At 39.3% G+C, this 21959-nt stretch overlaps 2 protein-coding genes across 4 annotated transcripts; one reads left to right on the top strand and one right to left on the bottom strand.

The window, feature by feature from the left end:
• The first annotated feature begins 1088 nt into the window (after nucleotides 1-1088).
• Nucleotides 1089-12749, top strand: LOC139940026 (uncharacterized). Of its 3 annotated transcripts, XM_071936219.1 has the most exons (4): nucleotides 1089-1185; nucleotides 2006-2594; nucleotides 5403-5773; nucleotides 9536-12749. In XM_071936219.1, exons 3-4 carry the CDS (start codon nucleotides 5475-5477, stop codon nucleotides 11334-11336), a joined length of 2100 nt encoding a protein of 699 aa, XP_071792320.1. In that variant the 5' UTR covers nucleotides 1089-1185; nucleotides 2006-2594; nucleotides 5403-5474; the 3' UTR covers nucleotides 11337-12749. The 3 variants fall into 3 exon arrangements, with proteins under 3 accessions (XP_071792320.1, XP_071792321.1, XP_071792322.1); XM_071936220.1 differs by lacking the exon at nucleotides 1089-1185 and having other exon boundaries at nucleotides 1942-2405; XM_071936221.1 differs by lacking the exons at nucleotides 1089-1185; nucleotides 2006-2594; nucleotides 5403-5773 and adding an exon at nucleotides 8234-8491.
• A 2214-nt stretch (nucleotides 12750-14963) lies between these two features.
• On the bottom strand, nucleotides 14964-20899 carry LOC139940058 (uncharacterized). The gene is made up of 2 exons (XM_071936287.1): nucleotides 20478-20899; nucleotides 14964-19076 (listed from the first exon to the last, which is right to left on the bottom strand). The coding sequence occupies exon 2, from the start codon at nucleotides 19013-19015 to the stop codon at nucleotides 16736-16738; it is 2280 nt and encodes a 759-aa protein (XP_071792388.1). The 5' UTR covers nucleotides 19016-19076; nucleotides 20478-20899; the 3' UTR covers nucleotides 14964-16735.
• Between the last annotated feature and the right edge of the window lie 1060 nt (nucleotides 20900-21959).

Genomic DNA, 21959 nt, shown 5'->3' with positions numbered 1-21959 from the left:
CTCATCATTTTTGGAAGGTCCTCAATTTCAGACTCTGTATCTCACTTCGATGTGAGTTGAGAGGTTTACCGTCCTCTATAGGGGAAAACGGACAGAGAAATAATATAAATATTTGTTACTCTTGTTTTTATCTGTGTGCAATTTCTGCCCATTAACCAAAGAGTCCCCAATATGCCAAATGATGATCATTGAATACCGATATCAACCTTGCAGATTCTCATTTATACACCTGGGTGAAGAGAAGCACGTTATGATTAAGTGTCTTGCTCAGGGGCAATCTTGTAATGAGATGACCGGGATTTGAAGCCAAACTGTTTAGCGGGCATTCTAAATTGATAGCGTTCGAATTCCGTGCCATCTTTTACACGGCAAACAGCCTATCAAACAATCTTTAAAACTGACAAAGAAGTAGAACCATTATTTGCTGATTTACTGGGGGAAATCGCACTTTTCTGGTAAATCGTTCTTAGCTAGGCCCCGGTCTATTCGACGAAGAAGAAGATCAGTACACACCATTTGCATGAGCACCTTTTATCAGATTCGGCTCGTGATTTTATTTCTTTAAATTTTTTTTTTGAAACACAAATCTAAAAAAAAAATTGTCTATCCCTTTGAACTTGTTTTAAGACAACATCTAACCAACAAAGAAACAAACAAACCATAATGATGATAATGAAGAACATTACAGTAAACATTCATTCAAGTAAGCGCTTCCACGTCGATAAATGAATGTATTAAAATAACAGTTTTAAAATAATGTCAAACCATAGAACAACTTCCAGAAATCATATACGTCTGAGTGCACATGTCCATTGAAATTTATTGCCTTTTGTTTGGCATCATACGCATTAAACTTAACCAAATATTTGTTTAGATCGCGCTGATATGACCCAAGTGCAAGCATTCATTTGTCTTCACATAAGAACCGCACAAAATCAACACTACTTTTGCGTCACCAAGAAGAAGTTAGTGTCGTGTTTTGGTGTAGTTGGTTTGAGGCAGGATCGGTTAAGCATTTAATATCAAGCTTGTTTGAACTGCGAATCGGTTAACAACATATAACTACCATCAAAAACTGCATGCGGCCAGTTTGCCAGCTGTTTTTGGAACTTGTTGAAGAACTTGAGCAAAATGATTAGCTGTTTTTCTTACACCATGAAGCAATCATTTGGAGTTCACACATGGGTGAGTATTGAAATTCAACTCGCAAGACCGTAACAACGTAGACCTATAGGCCCAATTTATTTTATTTTGTATTTATTATTGCAACATAGTAAGGCATGACATTCCATCATCATTATATGTTTTTCAACATAAAAAATAACATCTCGAATAGCAGATTTGATTTTTTTTTTCCCGAGCTTATAGCTTTCCACAAAATGTTAACCACAGTATGGTTTAAAGGGATTTGTTGTATTTTCATATAGGTAATTTCTTTTTCATTTTAGTATCTAGTCACTTGTGTATATAATTGTGATAAGCCTTCACTGAATTCATTAAATCCTAAACTAAAAATTTTTTGAGTTGGAATCAAACATCCCCAGTGCTAAATAAACCAATTAACTGCCAATTCAGCAGCAGTTTCGCAATCTAGTTTAATTTCCGGACCAGTTTTCTGGCTGGAGCATAATAACCGGCTACAAACAAGTTGCCGTGTGAGCGAATCGAGAGTGGTCTTAATCTAAACACGTCTGTAATGAAAATCAGACAAATAGTTGATTAGCAGATTTATCTAAAAACGCAATCAAAGAATTGCAGCTCTTTCTATATCGGTGAGTTTGGGCTGATGATTAAACCATGGAGGTAGGATATTAAACTTTTTGGTTTTGCCTTGACTGCCTCCCGACTGCCTACAACCCAACGTTGGCGGACATCTCACTAAACCCATTCATTCCTAACAAAGGTATTCCCTGAATAATTTACTCCGGTACCTGCCTAGTCACCCGCTAATACCCTCTTGTTTGGGGTCTGTGCTTAGCCAACTCATTGTATGCTTTGCTTTCAGAACTGCGGCTACCAGTTATAATGCTCAAATAGCACTTGAAAGCTACTTGAGGACTGTGTACGGGCTACCTCTCGGAAGTGTTGACGTATTTCACTTCATTAAAAATCTTGGCTGGATACTTGCTTGGAATAACACCGTGTTATCTTGGTGATCACCCTGAACAACAACTGCCGTTGATGTTGAAGATTCTTAGGCCCGCTGGCACCGCTTCTAACCCGCTCAGAAATTGCTGTTTGTCGGTTTGGAAATGTTGTTGTGAACCAGAGTGAACCGACCTTTACAGTGTTACACTTACTCCGTCGTTCAGTTCGGACTCTGATTTTTTATTCCTCCATGAATAGACACATTTTGATTTGAGTGACAGTTGAGTCTTCTTTCTTCTGATCTGATCTGATAACAGGTGAGCTACCTGATGGATTAATTGGTAAAGGACCCAAAGTCCAAAGTTTTATTAATTGAACACCTGTGGAGGTGACCCCTCGAGTGAAAATGAAGACATCAGAGATGCTCTACAAAATGTCTTTGAGAAGTTTGTCATCTTTGCCAAGAAGTACTACAAGAATATGTAATCAGCAGACGTCATCATAAGGTATTATACCCAGATCCAAATAAACATGAAATCTGAAATAGTGATCAAAACCTGGTTGTGTTATAAATGGCAAGATAAATGTAAATATTTAATGATGTTATTTTTGAGGGGAAAGCACAGTGCATTTTCGAAATAAAACCATAAAAACTAAATAGTGGCGAGTGGGTGTTTAAAAGAATCAAACAAACTGTGTTAAAGACACTGGACACTATTGGTAATTGTCAAAGACCAGTCTTCTCACTTGGTGTATCTCAACATATGCATAAAATAACAAACCTGTGAAAATTTGAGCTCGATTGGTCGTCGGAGTTGCGAAATAACTATGAAAGAAAAAAGCACCCTTGTCACACGAAGTTGTGTGCTTTCAGATGCTTGATTTCGAGATTCTAAATATGAGGTCTCGAAATCGAATTCGTGGAAAATTACTTCTTTCTCGAAAACTATGTCTCTTCAGATGGAGCCTTTTCTCACAATGTTTTATACCATCAACCTCTCCCCATTACTCGTCACCAAGTAAGGTTTTATGCTGATAATTATTTTGAGTAATTACCAATAGTGTCCACTGCTTTAAATTTATTTTCAGGAAATGTGTACACTTGATTATTTATCAGGCTGCAACACAACTAATCATAAATACTGTAATGGTTAATATTAAAGACATTGGACACTATTTGTAATTGCCAAAGACCAGCCTTCTCACTTAATGTATTTCAACTTATGTGTTTTCAACATATGCATAAAATAACAAACCTGATACAAATTTGAGCTCAATTGGTCGTCGAAGTTGCGAGATAACAATGAAAGAAACACACCAATGTCACACGAAGTTGTGTGCGATGGTTGATTTCGAGACCTCAAAATTCTAAACCTGAGGTCTCGAAATCAAATTCGTGGAAAATTACTTATTTCTCGAAAACTACGTTACTTCAGAGGGAACCGTTTCACACAACGTTGTGTACTATATTAACCTTTCCCCAATACTCGTTACCAAGTCAGGTTTTATACTACTAATTATTTTGAGTAACTACCAATAGTGTCCACTGCCTTTAACAATGCAAATAATGTGGTGTTATTATTGGTATCATGGGTACTGTCACAAAGCTAGGCCTACCCAAGAGAAAATCAAAATAAACATAATTATGGTGTTAAAATAACACCAATGCAATCTTCAGAAATAAGTGTAACCTATGGTGTCAATGTTAGAAGTATACCTCAATGTTTGCATTTTAGAACTGGAAGATCCACCTCAGCACCATTTGTATTCTTTATTTCATTGCTAAATCAAAATGAGCAAGTTATGGTATAATTGACGTGCACTACATCAATGACCAGTAGCTAAGATTCATAATATCCGGCAAATATTACACTGCAAACAAAATAATTGACAAGTTAAAATTTACACCATGGGTGGTGGTGTCACATGGTTGTAGATATCGAGAAAAATAATCAAAATTTACACTTAAAAACACAAGACACTATTGGTAATTGTCAAAGACATAGTCTTAACAGTGGGTGTATATCAACATATGCATAAAATAACAAACCTGTGTAAATTTGAGCTCAATCTGTCGTCGAAGTTGCGAGATATTAATGAAAGAAAAAACACCCTTGTCACACCATGGGCACACGAAGTTGTGTGCTTTCAGATGCTTGATTTCGAGACCTTAAATTCTAAATCTGAGGTCTCGAAATCAAATTCGTGGAAAATAACTTCTTTCTCGAAAACTACGTCACTTCATGGAGGGAGCTGTTTCTAACAATGTTTTATACTATCAACCTCTCCCCATTTCTCGTAATCAAGAAAGGTTATAATGATAATAATTATTTTGAGTAATTACCAAAAGTGTCACTGCCTTTAACACAGTTAAAATAACACACATTTCTTCCAACACGATTCTATGAAACACCCTGGGGGATGATCTTAATGTGACAACACCCATATTGTAAAAAAAAACATAAACAATGCTTTTACTGAAAATGGGTGCACTTAGTAGGATGAATTGTCAACAGTTTGGTTGAATAGTGTGGTTCTTAAAAAAAAACCAGATTTTTTGGGGAAGAATCTACTCTTCAGAAAAGCAATGACGACGTGGTCTTAATGTAAAGGAGTGAAAAAGCACTCTTTGAAGAGCCATCTGAGGGACAACTCTTTTTTGAGTGGTCTTCCACTCTTTTAGATTGAAGTTTGCATCTTTTTGAGTGATTTTTCACTCTGTCCTTGAGTGAAACCCCTCATTAAGAGTGAAATAACAACCACTCTTTTCAAAGAGCATATGAGGGACAACTCGAAATGTAAAGAGTGGTGTTTTTCACTCTTTTACATTTAGAGAGTGGGCCTCTACATGCTATTTAGGCTACAAACCCTCAATCAACAACAAAATATACAAACACAACTTTTTGCAAATTTTCAAGGACACAATTCGATTGATTTTTTTGATTTTTTTATTTTTTTTTCAATTGAGTGATTTTGTTTACGTTCTCATCGTGCTTATTTCGATTGTTGACAATCAAAATAAAAACAACTGTGCTGTCTGTGTTCTTCAAAATGCTATTTGCTCTGGCTTTAAAGTAATAAAAACGGACCTTATTTATGTTGGGATGGGGTATGTATTATATATTCCGGTTCTTTTTCTTTACACAATGTAAGGCTAGATCCTCTATTTTGCCAACACTTCCATTTCACGATCTATTGCATGTAATCATTATTTAAAGTCTACTTGTTCCGTATGTAAATATAAATCTATACAAATTGTAAGTTTTGATCGTTTTGTCAAATACTTTCTTTAATATTATTTATTTCTATGCCAGGAAAGTGCACATAGAACTGACCCTAAATGTTCCGAAGTCCCACATGTGCGTCTGGTGTGATACCACGGTACAATGGGCAACCGTGGCAACTGGTATCAACAAAATCTCTCCCCAACCGCACCACCGAACACTGGTTATAGAATGCATGGGGGTAGTAACGCGCCATCGACAACCCCGAATAATTGTCCCAGCAGAGACTCAAACACCAACAAGTTTGGCAGCCCGTACTTCGACAGGCGAGGGGCTTTCACGCATCACGGCCGACCGGCAAAAGAGATTTCGGGCTGGGAGGGCCCCCCGCCGGTGACGTCTGCTTTGTCCTCGGTGTGTTGGGCTGCCAATGGTATTCAACGAAATACGCCACAAAGACGGTAAGTTATAATTAAAAAGCAATCTATTTTTCGTGAAAGGAGTTATTTTGCTTTATTGGCAAGATAAATACCAACAGTGACCCCACGTAAAGGGTTATCATATTTTATGCCATAAAACTCTATTGAACTTATAATTGTATGATTTGCGAAAAGGGTGTTATTTGAGATCAATTAAACCTGAACTAGATTTGGGGAAGGAAATCGTAGGCCACACAAATCAAATCAAATTTTTATACGTCATGAGTTGTAAACATGTACATTTTTTATTCACCAAATTAACTCATGTTTAACTGATTTTCCCTACAAATGTTGTTTTTAACGTCAAAAAACGTCAACAAATAACTAACTACAAAATTTCAAAAAAAAATATATGACCGCGACACAAATTATTTTTGTAAATCACAGCAACCTTGCATGCATGGATGTAATCGAACTTAACAAGATGGCACAAACAAAGTTGAATCACACGCCCTCTGTTGCCCATGTCTTGAGCAGCGTTTAGCAGACATCTTGAGATCACTGCATATCGACACCCAATCTTTAAACCATTTCAAGGCTTCGTGTTGTTCTTCTTTGTGGTAGAGACATTGTCATCGATCGCTCCATATAGAATGACAAAAAGGATGACTCTAGAAGTCCCACTAGTTTCCCTAATCAATACTTTTTCGTCAAGGTACATGATGTCCATGAATTTTGAATAAGATGGAGGGGAGACATAGTGTTTTGGAGATGACGGTAGTTTTTGTCGAGTCAGGTTGTTTTCGAGGAGCTTAAAATGTGTCTGAGTATACCATGCAGTCACCATTAAATTATAAATGTTCAACTACAGTGTGACATGGGAAGTTATACCTTAATTTAGCTCTGTGTATACCTTGTGAGCGAAAACTTACAATTTTGTGTCTCGTTTTTAATTTTGATATTGTCACATTTAGAAAACAAACTGTCCAATAGGAATTCTTAAGTAATTTTGTGTGAAAACGTTTCACTGTTTTGTGGTTGCTTGAGCTTAGTTTACTTGATTTTGAAAAGCATAGCAATCCTGTTGAGGGCAGCTCTTCCCCCATTCAAGACAAACTGTCTAACAATCTGTCTCATAGCAAAACTTGTAATGACGAAACAAAATCAATGGTTGCAGAAAGCCTTGCAAGTTTCTGTATCGATTGCGACATGGTTCTAATCGACGTCTGCCCGGGGCCGTGATTATGTGAAACAAAACCGTCGCTTCAAAGTTATCGATACGACATGTTTGTAACATCACTCTGGTATTGTCCGTGTATTTGTTTCGTCTGTGGTTCGATGTATAATAGAATACCACCAACCATGGAAGCAGAAAAACACACCATCCGTGCTCCAACCATGTTTAACATCGACGCAAGGAAACTCCTATATCCTGCATTAACGTACGTCGGATGCTCATAGAAACTTGGATAAACAGGAGAATGTATCAATTTGGTAACTCCATAGAATTTGGTAATAGAAAGTCTCAACTGCAGCTGGTCTTCACCTGGCGATTTCATTTTGGTATCTCCGGTTCTTACAACTCGACGACAAAGCTGTTTGGAGACTCTCTCTTGTTTCTCGGGAACACAGAACTCAAAAACTATTGATATTACCCTGTTGTGTGGGTTTTCCTGCACCAGATGTCTCGTATAAGTACTTTCACCGAGGACACATCATGTTCGAGCAATACATAAAGTGATGTTCTGTTTACAATTACAAAATAAATACCAAGATATCGGCCGTCGGAGAAAATAAAGTTGACTTGAAGAAGAAAAACTTGGAGAAAGGAAATCTACTGTCTATTAGGTGTTTTGTATGGATAGTAGCAACATTGGGCACAAAGTGGAGACAATTTCAGACGTACAACTGGGAAGGTGTCATTGATTGTGTTTAACAAAACATGGCGAAGAAAATTGTTGGTCATTATTGGTACTGTTACAGTCGCTGCTTTGGACGGCCATTTTGAATCAACCTTTATGAACGGTGTATCAGCAGGGTATAATCCCCAAAACCTCCGAAGACTGTGCGTGCAAAGTGAGGAAATTGCACAGGAGTTGCCATTCTTAAACCAGTGACCTGTTTTTGTAATGTGCTTTATTAACAAATTGTGTTGCTCTCAGATTTTGGAGTTTAAACAACCAAATCAGACGGAACGTGTCAACTATTCTTTGTTGACAAGCAATGAGCTTTGAAGTGATGATAAATGAATTGGAAAACCCGAAGGACAAAGTCTAGTGTGTTCACGTTGGGGCACTTGAGGGGAGCTGAAGAGCGATTTCAGACTGAGCAAACGATCAACATTTAGGATTTTGAGATTTGGGGCTTCGGCGAAGTGTCGACGATAAAGAACAATGTTGCTGATGAATATCACGAGCTATCAAAGAGAGATTCAATGGGATTTTATGAGTGCGGCTTTCCTCATCTATACAAGAGAGAAATGACCTTTGTATGAAACTCAATGTGGATCATGAGAGGTCATGTTGAACGTACACGGCTACCGCCATTGGTTGATCTGTTTTCGGCTGTCAGGCGGTCGGTAGGCAAGAAGGCTCCTGCGGAACGCTCACTGCTGGGTGCTGATGCGGTCGCAGTGGATGGAGAGCAGGATGGGGAGGCAGGGAAATGGGAGATAATTACGTGCGTCACTTGTGGTTGTCCGTTGGCGATTCTGGGCTGCGAGTCACTGGAACCAGTGATATCAGCTGACATGCTCAATTGGTAAGCGATTGTGGACAAGGCTCTATGGAAGAATTGATAACTTGCATTCACTTTTTTTAATAACTTAATCCAACTTCTGTTGACATCTCTTACTGACGTCATCTTCGTTGTTGTTGTTGATGCTGGTGTTGTTGTTGTTGTTGTTGTTGTTGTTGTTGTTGTTGTTGTTGTTGTTGTTGCTGCTGCTGCTGCTGCTGCTGCTGGTGTTGTTGTTGCTGCTGTCGCTGTTGTTGTTGTCGTTGTTGTTTACGTTTTTATGTACGTTTTCTTTTCATTTGATTGAAAGGGGGGTTGAGAAAAGTCAAATGTTACTTACATTTGGTCGATAGAAACGATAAACAATTTGTTCTTTATCTGCTCATGCTGTTATTTGATCATAAACTTGGCACGCCTTAAACACTTTTTAAGAAATTAGATTAAGATTTATGTTTAAAAAAATAATAAATAAAAAACTAAATAGTCTACGGCTTACGTATCGTTAGTCAGTTCAGTGACTCATTTAAAAGTTTCAAGCAATGCGTACATTTTAGAAGGTTAAAACACCACAACAACATAACATGCATACAATGCGAAATTAAGCAAATAGACGGCGGTCTGTGTAATGAGCTAAAGGTTGGCCAACAGCACTATTAAGCTGTAATAATGTGCATTTGCATTGGCGACGTTATAGACACGAAATTTATGCATTGTTTAGAATGATTGCGCACAGGAGTCGGGGGCAATGTCTCCTACCTGAATGATTAAAATCAACTTACTGTATAGCCTTGGCAAGCTGAAACCAGGCAACAGTTATACAGTGTTTAGCCTCCATTTGGGATTCAATTGTAATACAGTAATGTCTATTTCACTGGTTTTGCTTGTTATAGGCCTATACACGGCGTTCCAAAACGGAGAAATGGAACCAGTTCAGGGACTTGGGAAACTAATACCGGTTGATGTGGGGCTGAACAAGCGTGAAGAAAGATACTGCCTCCCCATATGCCAACCCCCCTTTTCAGTTATTTGTTCATGGCCTAATGATCCCTATGTTTTGTGTGTTTTCAGGAGCTGGCCAAGTCAGACACGACAATCAACCAGAATACCATCCGTACATCAGCACCAACATCAGCAGACGACAATCCACAGAGAAAATACAGTCAACCTCTCCCCTTCCCGCCAAGTGCAGTCTCAAACCACCCACCACCGCATACAGCACCCCAACTCACGCAACCTGCGAAGATCTAAGACTTGTGCTGAGTTTGCATACGCGGGACAAACGCATCGGGGTGACGGCTTGATCAGTACCCTGCCAGAGGTACATCGAAACGGTACTACATCCCGGGAAGGGACCGCTTTCTTTACGACATGTAACGGACTTCATGAAAGGACTGCTGCTCTGAAAAGTTTATCCAGTAATCCCAAACTCCAAGTTGAAACTGTCAATGGAACAACAAGGATTTTTAGAACACAAGACAGGCGACCGCGGTCTCTCCCGAGTAAGTTCTCCGAATCGCCCCAAAGTGACATTGTATCTGCAGATTTTTCCGAGCCACAGGAAAAGGTGATTTACGTCTCGAAACACGGCTATCACCCTCGGAGTAAGTCACCAACTTACCCCGTATTGATCGGTACAAAAGACACGTTAAATTTAGCACTGTGTAAGAAACTGTGGAGGATCAGACGTGATTTGGAGGGACGAAAAGCGCGGGAAAATTCGGTGATCTTCAGCGAAGTCTCGCAGTCAGTACACGACGACAGCGAAGCCGAGAAATGGTACGAGATTATGTTTGACGAACACGAGCAGGACGATGAGGAAGACGACCACGACATGACCGCCATTGAGAGCCTCCGATTGGCTAATGAAGAAGGCGAGTTTGCGCAGTTGGACGAGTCGATCAGCACGCAGTACCCGCGACCCCGTGTCGATCTTCACTTCGACAGGAAGTACTTGAAGGAGCACATCAATGACTGGGCGATACTCGGTATTGATATCGAAGAGGAAGAATTGAAAACAGGTCAGAGGTTACGAACTGCTTCCGTTGCTAGACCGACGTCGGCACAGAACGGTAGAAAACCTAGAGTGCCGACACAAACCACCACCAGGGTAAAAATATCACACAGGGAATCTTCGCTTGGTGTCAAGAAAGTGGCAAAGGACAGACAGGAAAACAGAGTGACCAAGCTTCCAGCCGTTCCGACCGCGCGAAGAGCGTTTCACGCGAAGAACAATCACAAGAAGAAAGGAAAGAAAACAAAGAAGCCACACCTTGCCGTAGACAGTGACGACGAACTCTTGCCTGCCCTCATGAACGGAGACAGAGACTCTCGGACACCGTCTCCAACCCTCGAGTTTCCTCCTCACGAACCAAATCCGGAACTAGACGACATTGACCGACGGAAAAGCTTAGTGTCAAAGTATCTCAATTCACCATCACCGAATACGAACCGTGTTGAAGAGCCGATTCAAACAGAACCTAAACCGGAGGATGATGCAGTTAAGCCACCGGAACCAGACGAGGACAAACCAAAGGAACTCACAGAAAAGGAGAAATTCGTCATGATGAGAAAGAGAATGGACGAACGCAAAGCCGTCATGCAGAAACGCAGAGAAGACTTCATGGACTTCTCTATGCTCGGTATCAAGTCACAGAGACGGCGCACTCAGGACGGAGGGGCGCCCGCTGGTGGTAAGAATAGTTTAGGCAGCTTGATGTCGACACGGTTGGAATCCATGGCAACGTTTAAGACGAGGAAGTACCGGGGAGAAGAAGTCGATGATGATGATGAAGATGATGACGACGATGATGATGACGAGGATGAATCTGACGGAGAGGGCGTGGGTTCATCAGATGATGACGACACTTAGACGAGACCAACCTAAACATTACCTTTTTGGCCCTGGAAACATTTGGTAATTCTCAAAGGCCAGCCGTCAATTTCACTAAACTCTTCCTAACTTAGGATTAATCTTATGACTTAAGACGAGTTCCAACCCTGCACCGTAGATTGCAGACCTTAAGATTAATCCTAACTCGAGATAAGACGAGTCCTAACTTTTGTGAAATCGACGGCTGTACTCATACTTGGTGTATCCCAACATATGCATAAAATAACAAACCTGTGAAAATATATACTCATTTTGTCATCGAAATTGCAAGAGAATAATGCAAGATAAAACACAAGCTTGTTGCACAAATTTGTGTGCTTTCAGATGCCTAATAAAAGGCTTCAGGCCTAATGTATTTTATTATTTGAGTGAGAAATTACCTCTTTTACCAAAACTACATTAGTTCAGAGGGAGCCAATTCTCAAAAAGTGTTATACTGTCGATAGCTTCCATTGCTCGCAACCAAGGAAGTTGTTATGCAATTAACAATGGTTTGAGGAAATACCAAAAGTGTCCAGTGCCTAAATAAAACATTGGGTGCCATCATGACAGAAACGTCTATGCTCTCAGCGAACTCATAATTATTAACAGAGGAAGCTATAAAGCCATCACATTATATAAATAAATACCTTCAATTTTTAGCTTGTATTATGTTGCACATGTTTCTAATACATAATGACATTTATAATAAAAATAGGTACACATATTTTTTTAGCTCGACTGTAAGAAAGAATAATGCACCTTATTGAAAAAAAAATTACCATAAGAGTACATATGTGTTAAAACACTTTTGCACATCCAACGCTAGAATCAAAGCATGACAGAAAGTCTGTAACCCCATTTTCCCGTAAGGTGTTCTTTTTAAAAAGCATATACACGATACTTGTTTTCGTTTGCAACTGAAAATAGTACATTAAAAACTGCGGGGAAAACCAGAGGTGTTGAATTTCGCACATTTTTATTTCATTTTTTATAAAAACAACATATAACTCGCAGCCAAATGCCGAATTGCTCATTAATTGCAATGACAAACATTAAACAGGAACATTTACAACACAATTTTTAAAGGAAAGTGTAAATTACATCGAGGACATAATATTAATGTGGTTTTCTACCCGCGGTGGTTGATGCAAGCTTTGTCTAGCAGTGATTTCCGAGCTTGCAGTAAACAAAAGAAATGGTAGCTTTGTGGATGTTTTGCTCTGAGAAATAAGTACAACCTTAAAATAAACATTACATTACAGTGTTTACCAATGATTAACACAGTGCTCATGTCATGAGCTTGCCCTTTAAAATCATGTCACCATATATACAGTGTTTTGTTTACACGGCGAGCACTTTGGTTGAAATCAGTTAAAGGAACACGTTGCCTTGGATCGGATGAGTTGGTCTATGAAGAAAATTGAAACCGTTTGTTATGAAAAGCATTTGGTTAGAAAGATATTTTAAAAGTAGAATATAATGATCCACACAAGTATCACTCAAAATTGCACGGTTTTCATTTAACGTCGCGAACTAACACGGTCGGCCATTTATTTGACTCCCATAAATGGCCGACCGTGCTTGTCGACGAGTTAAAACGAAAACCACGCCATTTCGAAGCATATTTGTGTAGATCATTGTATTCTACTTTTACAACATCTTTCTAACCATATCGACTTTATAACAAACGGTTACAGAACGCTTTTCAAAGACCAACTCGACCGATTCAAGGCAACGTGTTCCTTTAATATTAGCGCGTACTCGTGCGTTGTATCCAATCAGTTATTACTGTATGAAGCAATTAAATTAGATGTTAATTGTAAACATTGGGCTATTGTTTACGGAAGAGTATTGCCGCTACATTAATAAAACAAAATCGTTCTCTTATCGTGTACGTACAGTTATGATGTACGTACACGATCACTTTTTGGTTCATCGTGTACGTACACGATAATATGGGAGATATTGCTTTGATTCATGTGCCTGTAATACGCTTCCAAAATTGTGCACCAACACTTGGAAATGCAATGGGTTTAGCAAGACTACTGCCGGTGGTCCTCAGTCCTCCCTGTAGAAAGAAATTACCTTCGTAGTGTTAGCCTTTTTCGACATAGCCTCATCAAAAAGTATTTCTTTAGTGCTATACGTACCGGGTTTTTGTACTTCTAATAATATTCCAAGAGAAGTCTTTCACCATTACCTTCTGTAAACCCTGTAAGTTATTTGTAATTCTGTGAACTTTTAATTTTTTGTTCTGTTCAGAAAGTGTCCAATTGCTTTAACATTGTTTGACTCAAGGTCAAACAATGGTTGCCATTTTGTCATTATGTCCCTAGTTAAATACAGTGTACATGTATTGGGAAAAGTCAGACAATTTGATACCGTTAAAAATTTACCGGCAGAAGTCCTGATAGGGTTAATTTGAAAAGTTCAGTCTCCTTTGTATAACCTATTTATTATCTCTGTAAAGTTCACTACATGTATTTGCTTGGTTTATTCCGAGTATTATCTGTTGATACCGTAAACATAAATGAAAATATCGACTATATTTTTATGCTAAACTGCTTTTTGTTTTTTGACAAAATAAACATGTATTGTTATTTTTGACGTGTCATTATGACAATTTCGTTTCTGTAAAAAGTTAAAATCAGTAAAGCTAATAAAATAAAATAGAAAAGACCTATTACTGGATGTGATACAAGAATGTTTGTCTTTGTCATTGGATATTCTGATGCATTATTAGCGCGGGGAAATCACCCCCCCCCCCCCTTAAGACAAACTTGTTTTATGGAGATTTATAGACCCTCCGTCTGTGACACAAAACTTGACTAGAGGGCCTGGGTTTGCTGTAAAAAAATGCACCAAAATTAAATTAATGTACACTTATTACTTCGTGTGTTTTTTTTCCCCTTAACTGTTCTTTTTCAAAATTCCCCAGTCAGAATTGACCCGGATTATGTGGTCCCAGTGTGCATTACTGTTTACTCTGCTGTTATATGAATTCGGTTGAAATGGTAACAAAGTCAATGAACTTTTAGGTTCTTGGTCGGGTTAAGGGTATTATAGGCGCTGAAGAAAAATATAAACCGAAAGATTAAGAGCCTCCCATAGTCTTGTACACAAAGTTCCTCGCTGAGCAGTCTTTAGACTTCCCATTATGGCGACCCTTTGTTTTGTTTGCCTTTTCTGTTTTTCCTCGGTAATACAAAATAAAAAACAAAAAAACAAAACAATTGCGGCTCTCGATGCACGAAATTAGAGAAAAATTCATGCACTATAAAGCTTCATGAATAATGTAAATCCACAACTTTCTTTTGTGAGTCGAGGATTTTATTTAGTGAGGTACAATGGACCCTCTGAGCTAGTCAAATTTACAGCTATGAGCTGGTCGTCGATAAAGCGCCCCCTTGTGTTCGCAAATTTCTAGTTCTCTATCAGACAATTAATCATTGTTGCCTTCCAAGATAAAAGGAAAAAAGTTTTGCAAATGCGGCAAGTAAACAAACGGTAGTGCGTACATTTTAGAACTATTAACAATACATTGTACATTCAAATAAATCATTCAATCAACTAATCAAATTGTGCTTGTTTATAACTTTGTGTAAATTTAATTTAATTCTGACACCTTTCATGCTATGACCTTCAGTAAATCCCCAACTATTTGAACTAAATATTTAAACTAATTAAAACAAAATAAATATGGCATTGATTGCAAAGTTTTAACAGTTTAAAATATTAAAAACTCGTGCGTGCACCTTTTATCATTTGAAGTGAGACAAAACGTTAGTGTTACCATTGCAAATAAAAAGTAAAATTAGTTTAACCTTACATGAACCCATTAATGTATTTTGTTTTAAATATGCATCGTGATTTACTATGGTGGTAAAAATAGAACACAAATTGATGTGTTAGACCTTTTCGAAATCGCACTAAAGTTTGATTTGGGCTATTCAAAAATAAAAGATTATATTTCGAAAAAAACCTCACCCAGTACCCGTTTTACTATCTTATACTTTGAATATACAAAACAAAAATTCTGCAATTAAAAAATAAAAGAATATCTCCTTTGATTGTTTGTTTGTTTTCAACGAATTCAAAACTATGTTTGATTATGTGTGTAACATTGTTACAAACTCTGTCATAAATATCATTTGATTTCAACTATTTCATAAATTAACACTTTGCGGCTGCGTCTGGAGCGGGTAAAAAGTGAGAGTTCGGTGCACTGAACTGTTGCCGTTGGAATCATAATATTTTTGGCTGGTTTGGTTGCGTTATCGAAAAATGTTCTGATCTTATTTATGTGACTGTTCTCCTTGAAGATTATTTAAAAATAAAAACACTCTTAAAAATAGAGCTTTGTTATTGTGCAGCCATCTTGTTTTTCTCCCAATTAAAACGAGGTTGTAAGAGCAACAAATCTGGCTCCTTTTTGATATAATGGAATTCGATATTAATTATTGCTGTTAATGGGCAGTGAACCCGAGCAAAATGGTGTTAGCAGGATAGAGGCATATTGCATGTTATTGGCAAGCTATAATTATGTTCATTTCAAATTATCTGATAAAGGTCTGTTCCCAATTTCATAAAAATGTTAAGCAGAAGATACTGCTTGGTAATTTCTTTGCTTTGCAAAAAAAATGAGTGGGGAACCAGTCACAAACTAAACTTAACGGATTTCTGGTCGGTATTGTGTTTCTGTTAAAGGCAGTGGACACTATTGGTAGTTCCTCAAAATAATTATTAGCATAAAACATTACTTGGTAACGAGTAATGGGGAGATGTTCATAGAAACGGCTCCCTCTGAAATGACGTAGTTTTCGAGAAAGAAGTAATTTTCCACGAATTTGATTTCGAGACCTTAGATTTAGAATTTGATGTCTCGAAATCAAGCATTTTTTTTTTGACAGCACACAACTTCGTGTGACAAGGATGTTTTTTTTCTTTTCACTATTATCTCGCAACTTCGATGACCAATTGAGCTCAAATTGTCACAGGTTTGTTATTTCATGCATATGTTGAGATACACCAAGTGAGAAGACTGGTCTGTGACAATTAGCAATAGTGTCTAGTGTCTTTAAGCAATACTTTTCTATGCTTAGCAATTTCTGTGCTTATAGGCTTCATGAAATTGGGGCCAGGGGTGGATTTCACAAAGGTAGTCCTAACTTAGGACTAGTCCTAGGCAATGCAAAGAGATAGGACTGGTCCTAAGTTAGGACCAGTAACTCATCCTAACTTAGGACTGGTCCTATCTCTTAGCATTGCCTAGGACTAGTCCTAAGTTAGGACTACCTTTGTGAAATCCGCCCCTGGTCCCAGACACATGTATTGGCTTTAACAAGAATGGGAATGGTACGTAAAACCTTAATAATTACAACTTATAAAAGGGTGCTTTAAATCTGATAGACATTTTCAACGAGTCCATTGTCGACTGGCTCGGTGATTTCGTTGTCATTGTTCATATTCTGTTCTTGCTCGATTCGTTCGTTAGGTTGATCGTCAGGGCCAACACTTGTGTCCTGTTCGACAAGCTCAACGGACTGATTTTTCGGGTTCCCCAACTGGTCCTGTCCGTCTTGTTCGACAGATAAGTCTATAATGTTCCCGCCACTGTAGTCGTCACCAGGTTCGCTGGGCATGTCATCGGGGTTCTCACTCTGGTCCTGCTCGACAGGTTCATCGGGCTTTTCATCGGGCTTTCCGGTGTCGTTTTTACTGTCAGTTTCCTTGGGTTGACAATCATGGTCTACGACAGGGTTATGTTCGACAGAATCATCAGACTGACCATCAACTTCCACGCTCTGATTAAGGTCAATCGACTCGTCAAGTTGATCATTAGTTTTCTCCTCCTGACTGTGTTCGACTTCTCCGACAGTTTCATCGACAGTGTTTTCCGAGTACTCTTCGGTGCCAGTAGAAACAACCTTCTCGCCGTCTGTAACTTCACTTCCAGTTTCGCCTACAACACCAAGTTCATCAGTTACATCGCCAATGACGTCATTAATGTCCTCGCCGAGGGCGCCATCACCGTCCGGGACGGTAACAACCAGGGATCGGCTGGACAATGGTGTTCCGCTAGCATCCCGTCCGCTCTCTTGGGAAACTCCCACTACTGGGTCATCAGGAAGAGATTCAAATTGGTCGCGATTTACGTCAAGGGCTTTTTCTTCCTCACTTTGTTTGTTTTTATCAGGACTTGCACGACCAGTTTCGGAGATTTCTTTCTCAGAACTGACATCTTCCAGCTTCGAAAGTTCGTCAGTCTTGCCTTTGGTCGACTTTGTCTTCTCTTCACTTTCTGAGACTCCCGTCCGTGACGTCATTGATGTCAAAGGTCGTGCGGTCGTGACAAACGACGCCGATTGAACAGCAGTGTACTCAGAAGCCGGCGGAGTGACGGGGCGCCCGATTCGCAATTCGGCCCACGTTCCCTGTTCCCGACGCCTTTGAGCTTCAGGGTAAAATTTCTCTCGCGAAAGTTTGGAGAGCGGTGGGGATTTGACCCGGCGAGGTGGTTTTTCAATGGCCTTGATCGGGCCTCGTTTACTACGGTCACTGTCGAACAGGTTGGATGAGATACCGTCTTTCAGAGATTGCTCGCCCAGGGTCAGGAGGCGCTCGCTTTGGATCTGGAGCCGTGGAGCATCGGTCCTGGAAGCGGACAAGTTAGGTAGACCTGGCACGTTACTCGGTCGACTCTTGCGATGTTTTTCGAGATTACTAGAGACCTCCATGGCTACCTTGTATTCAACACCCATGACACTTAATTGCTTGCCGTTTATACGGGGGCTGGACGGACCGTCTTGCCGGTCCATCGATTCGTGAAGGTTGGCAATTCTCTCGCTCGTGTACTTATGGAGTTGCGTAGGCACGGACTTCGTCTGACTGTCAGCTTTACGTGCCTGCTTTGGAGGCGGTTTGCGGAGGGTTCCGAATGGTATGCGTTTGACGTTGATCGCCAATAAGTCAAGATTGTCGTAGAATCTCTGGAACGTTGTTTTGTTGCTTGAGCCACCACGGGTTCCATCCTGCACAACGTCCGGACGATGTTTCGTAAGGTATCGCTCGCGGTACCTCCCAGCCGCACTGTTCATGAGGGGTCCTCCAAACGGACTTATCGCAAGCCGCTCGCATTGCTGCGTTACGGTATAAACGCTGTATGGACGACAAACCCTGTCATCGAAGGCGTTCACAGACGTTCTGGCGCTACCCTTTATAACATCTACCGTCACCCTGTTACGTGCGTCCATCGTGACGAACGCCTTGTGTAGCTCCGTCGTTCGCCGTTCCATCTTCCCTGGTGCCGTTCTCAGACGGTGGGAACGGCGTCTGGCCGGGTTCACTCTGTGAGACGCTGTGCTTACTGCTCTGGTTGGTGGTGGGTCCCGTGGAGGGTAGCTGGAAAACCCTTGCACTTGGATTGGCTCTTCGTTTGAGGGGGCAAGAGGGGCGATTGAGACCCTTGATTTGCTCCTGAGTGACACTGTTCCTGGATCACCTTCTTCACCGAAGTTCTCAGTCTCCTTGGGATCTTTAAGATGTGAGTTATCAGTGTGATGGCTGATTGAACTTAAGGGTCGCCACTGACCATCACCGATTGAGTTGACACCCATGTTGGTTTGAATCACAACGTCCATTGGGTCAGGCGCTTTCAACACTCGGGTAGCAGCCATCTTGGATTCCCTCTGATGAGGTTTTGTGTGTCTTTCACTTATCGTAGCATCCTTTCAGATCCTGTAAAGAATTGATCATGTCAGTTGTTAATACGTAATACGTATGAATAAATTTACACCAAGATAAAGATAGATAAAGGCAGAATTTTTAACAATGGAGAATTATATTGAAACTTAGTAAGCTGAAAGTTTGCTTTTGATAAATTTGATACAAGTACGAAAATGTAACAAAGAGAGAATCTTCAAGAACATTCGTTAAAAAACTTATTGTCTAATTTCAGATTGCGCTAATTATAACAATCCCATTAACCACACTAGACATTGAGCTTTCTACAATGTACGACTATTGTGTGCGTTTATTGAAACTGTCCGGTTGGAAGGAATAGACACCTTGAATACGTTTCGAAATATGACTTTTTACAAAACTTTGATATCCCAACCTCACTCAATTTTGAGGATTGCAATAACACAACACAACTACCACACATGAAAGTGAAACATCATGTCATAGGTCTAAACACCTTCGTATTCTTAAAAAAAAATAAAAAAATACAACAACAACAACAACAACAACAACAACAACATTTGGGAACTTCAAATTAATTGTTTAGGCTTTTGATGAAAATAGGCAAGGCGACTCAATGGATATGTTTATAAATTTGCAGTCGTTTTAGTTTGTTTATGTTTTTTATTTTTGTGAAGCAGCAGTTGTCACATTAGTTTGTTATTTATACAACTTTTTAGCCACAATATTTGCGACATCACAGAAAGCGTGGACATTTTTTTGGGGGGAGAGGTTTTATATTTGTGGTAACACCATGTGAACATAATATTATGACATATTTTATGCCACGAAAATCGAACAGGCCCAGTTTTTTTAATAAAATGGTGGGAACAACATTAGTTAAAATTGTGGATTAAACATATTAATGTGCACAGATTTGAACATAGAAACTATACACAGTAACTTTATATAGTTATGGTGGGAAAACTTCACTTGAAATTGCTTGAAAGGCTATTTAGTTTTTTAGAAGAAAAACAAGCTGATCTCTAAATGAAATCCAAAACCCGATGATTGAAAATGGCCTAATGTGAGTTTATCACCGTTATTTCGTGGTTCACATTCTGATTTACATATATGATTATTCTTGTCAGCCTTTCCAGGATCTAGACAAGGTGAAGACAATGAAGAACGATTCTGTTTTAGAAGTGGGGGGAAAACCCCAAAGAATATTTCTAGGGAAAAACAAAACCCTAGAAGTCAGGTAGGGACTGATAAACCTAATCCACTACTAACGATCGGCAGATTTGAACTTTCACGTGTGTATATTATTTTATGGTGGGCTATGTTTTTGTTTGGGCAGTCCCCGGCACAAAGTTCAGATACTGGTCTTTGATAACCGTTCGTAAAATGTTGCTTTTTGTAACTATAATTTTAGTTAGCTAACAAACTATACCTTACCTTGACAACTCCAATATCCGGTGAACAACTAATTATACAGTGTCCTCAGTAGCTGGTTGGATATCATTGACGAATGCATGTAGGTCGCACAGTTGCACCTGTAGTTTCACGCTATAATAAACTGGTTGTCAAAGTTGAACTATCATACTTGAAGCACGCCTGAAAAAAGTACATGTCGTGACCCGAATAGTTGAAGTACTATTACCTCTTCCATTACGGACCACTCGTGTATAATGTATCACTTCTGAAGTGTGTAGATTTATTGCGATTTGAGTCAAGAAACGTTCAGACTCATATTTTGCCGTTTAATGAGAATTGTCCACAGTGTTCGTAATTGCTGTAATCGTGTTGCGAAAAGTACAACTATAAACGAAAACCCTTCTCGGCTGCTTCAGTTCAGTAATTACATCGCGGTGGCGGCTTTAAATTCACAATACTTTGGCTAGTCTAGTGCCCCGTCTTGTTAACCAGACTAGACCTATCAGACTATTGAGTTAGATTACCATTATAATTAACAATGCCTGTTATGCATGATCGGTAAAATAACAATGGCGGCTGCGTCGTCATTGGCGACCAGGTACACTGTACCAATTGAAGTCCAGTTTGTGTGTCACGTCGTGTTTTGGTGGTGGATATCACAACCTTGTGTGAGTGTGTTTACAGCGACCAGTTTGAAAAGAGCATGAATGGAGATCAATCTTTTGACACAGCGACTAAATTACTTAGGTTTGTTAGGGGATGACACAACAAACCACTGAGAAAAAAATAAACGAAGTGTGACCCTGGTGGATAGTGTGACACACATGTTTCAAACAGTCAACAATTAATGAGTGATACATAGGAGAAGACATCTTGTTGGCTTGGGGTCATGTTATCAATGAACATGCTATGATGTTTGCTCATCCGGATTAACTAGATAGCAATACTCATCATTAACAAACGGCCAATCCGACAAGCTTAATAATAGTAACATATTGTCACAGTTTTTACCCTCAATTATTACATATATCCTTCGTTATTCAAAACATAAAACTTCACAATAAAAAACAATGTACACAAAATAGTTAAATTAATTATAAAACGATGAAAGTTTATTCGTGCATAATTCTATTATGCAATATTCTCTCAGTCTTTTCCCTTTGATGATATTCTACTTTTTACTTTAAAGGAACACGTTGCCTTGGATCGGACGAGTTGGTCAAAACAAAAGCGTTTGTAACCGTTTTTTATAAAATGCATATGGTTGGAAAGATGTTTTAAAAGTAGAATACAATGATCCACACAAGTTTGCCTCCAAATTGCGTGGTTTTCCTTCTACTGTGCGAACTAACATGGTCGGCCATTTATGGGAGTCAAAATTTTGACCCCCATAAATGGCCGACGTATTAATCGACGAGGTAAAAGGAAAACCACGCAATTTCGAGGTATGTTTGTGTGGATCATTGTATTCTACTTTTACAACATCTTTCTACCCATATGCAT

The sequence above is a fragment of the Asterias amurensis genome, chromosome 7, assembly GCF_032118995.1.
Source record: "Asterias amurensis chromosome 7, ASM3211899v1".
In the NCBI taxonomy this organism is placed as follows: Eukaryota; Metazoa; Echinodermata; class Asteroidea; order Forcipulatida; family Asteriidae; genus Asterias; species Asterias amurensis.
Note: the sequence above shows the minus strand (reverse complement) of the source record. Positions and strands in the feature narration are given on the sequence as shown.

What these genes read in the sequence shown, in the direction of transcription:
- LOC139940026 (XM_071936219.1), top strand. Translation starts at nt 5,475, where the DNA reads ATGGGCAACCGTGGCAACTGGTATCAACAAAATCTCTCCCCAACCGCA. An exon ending in CGAAATACGCCACAAAGACG is followed by an intron (nt 5,774 to 9,535) that starts GTAAGTTATAAT and finishes GTGTGTTTTCAG; the next exon opens with GAGCTGGCCAAGTCAGACAC.
- LOC139940058 (XM_071936287.1), bottom strand. Translation starts at nt 19,015, where the DNA reads ATGGCTGCTACCCGAGTGTTGAAAGCGCCTGACCCAATGGACGTTGTG.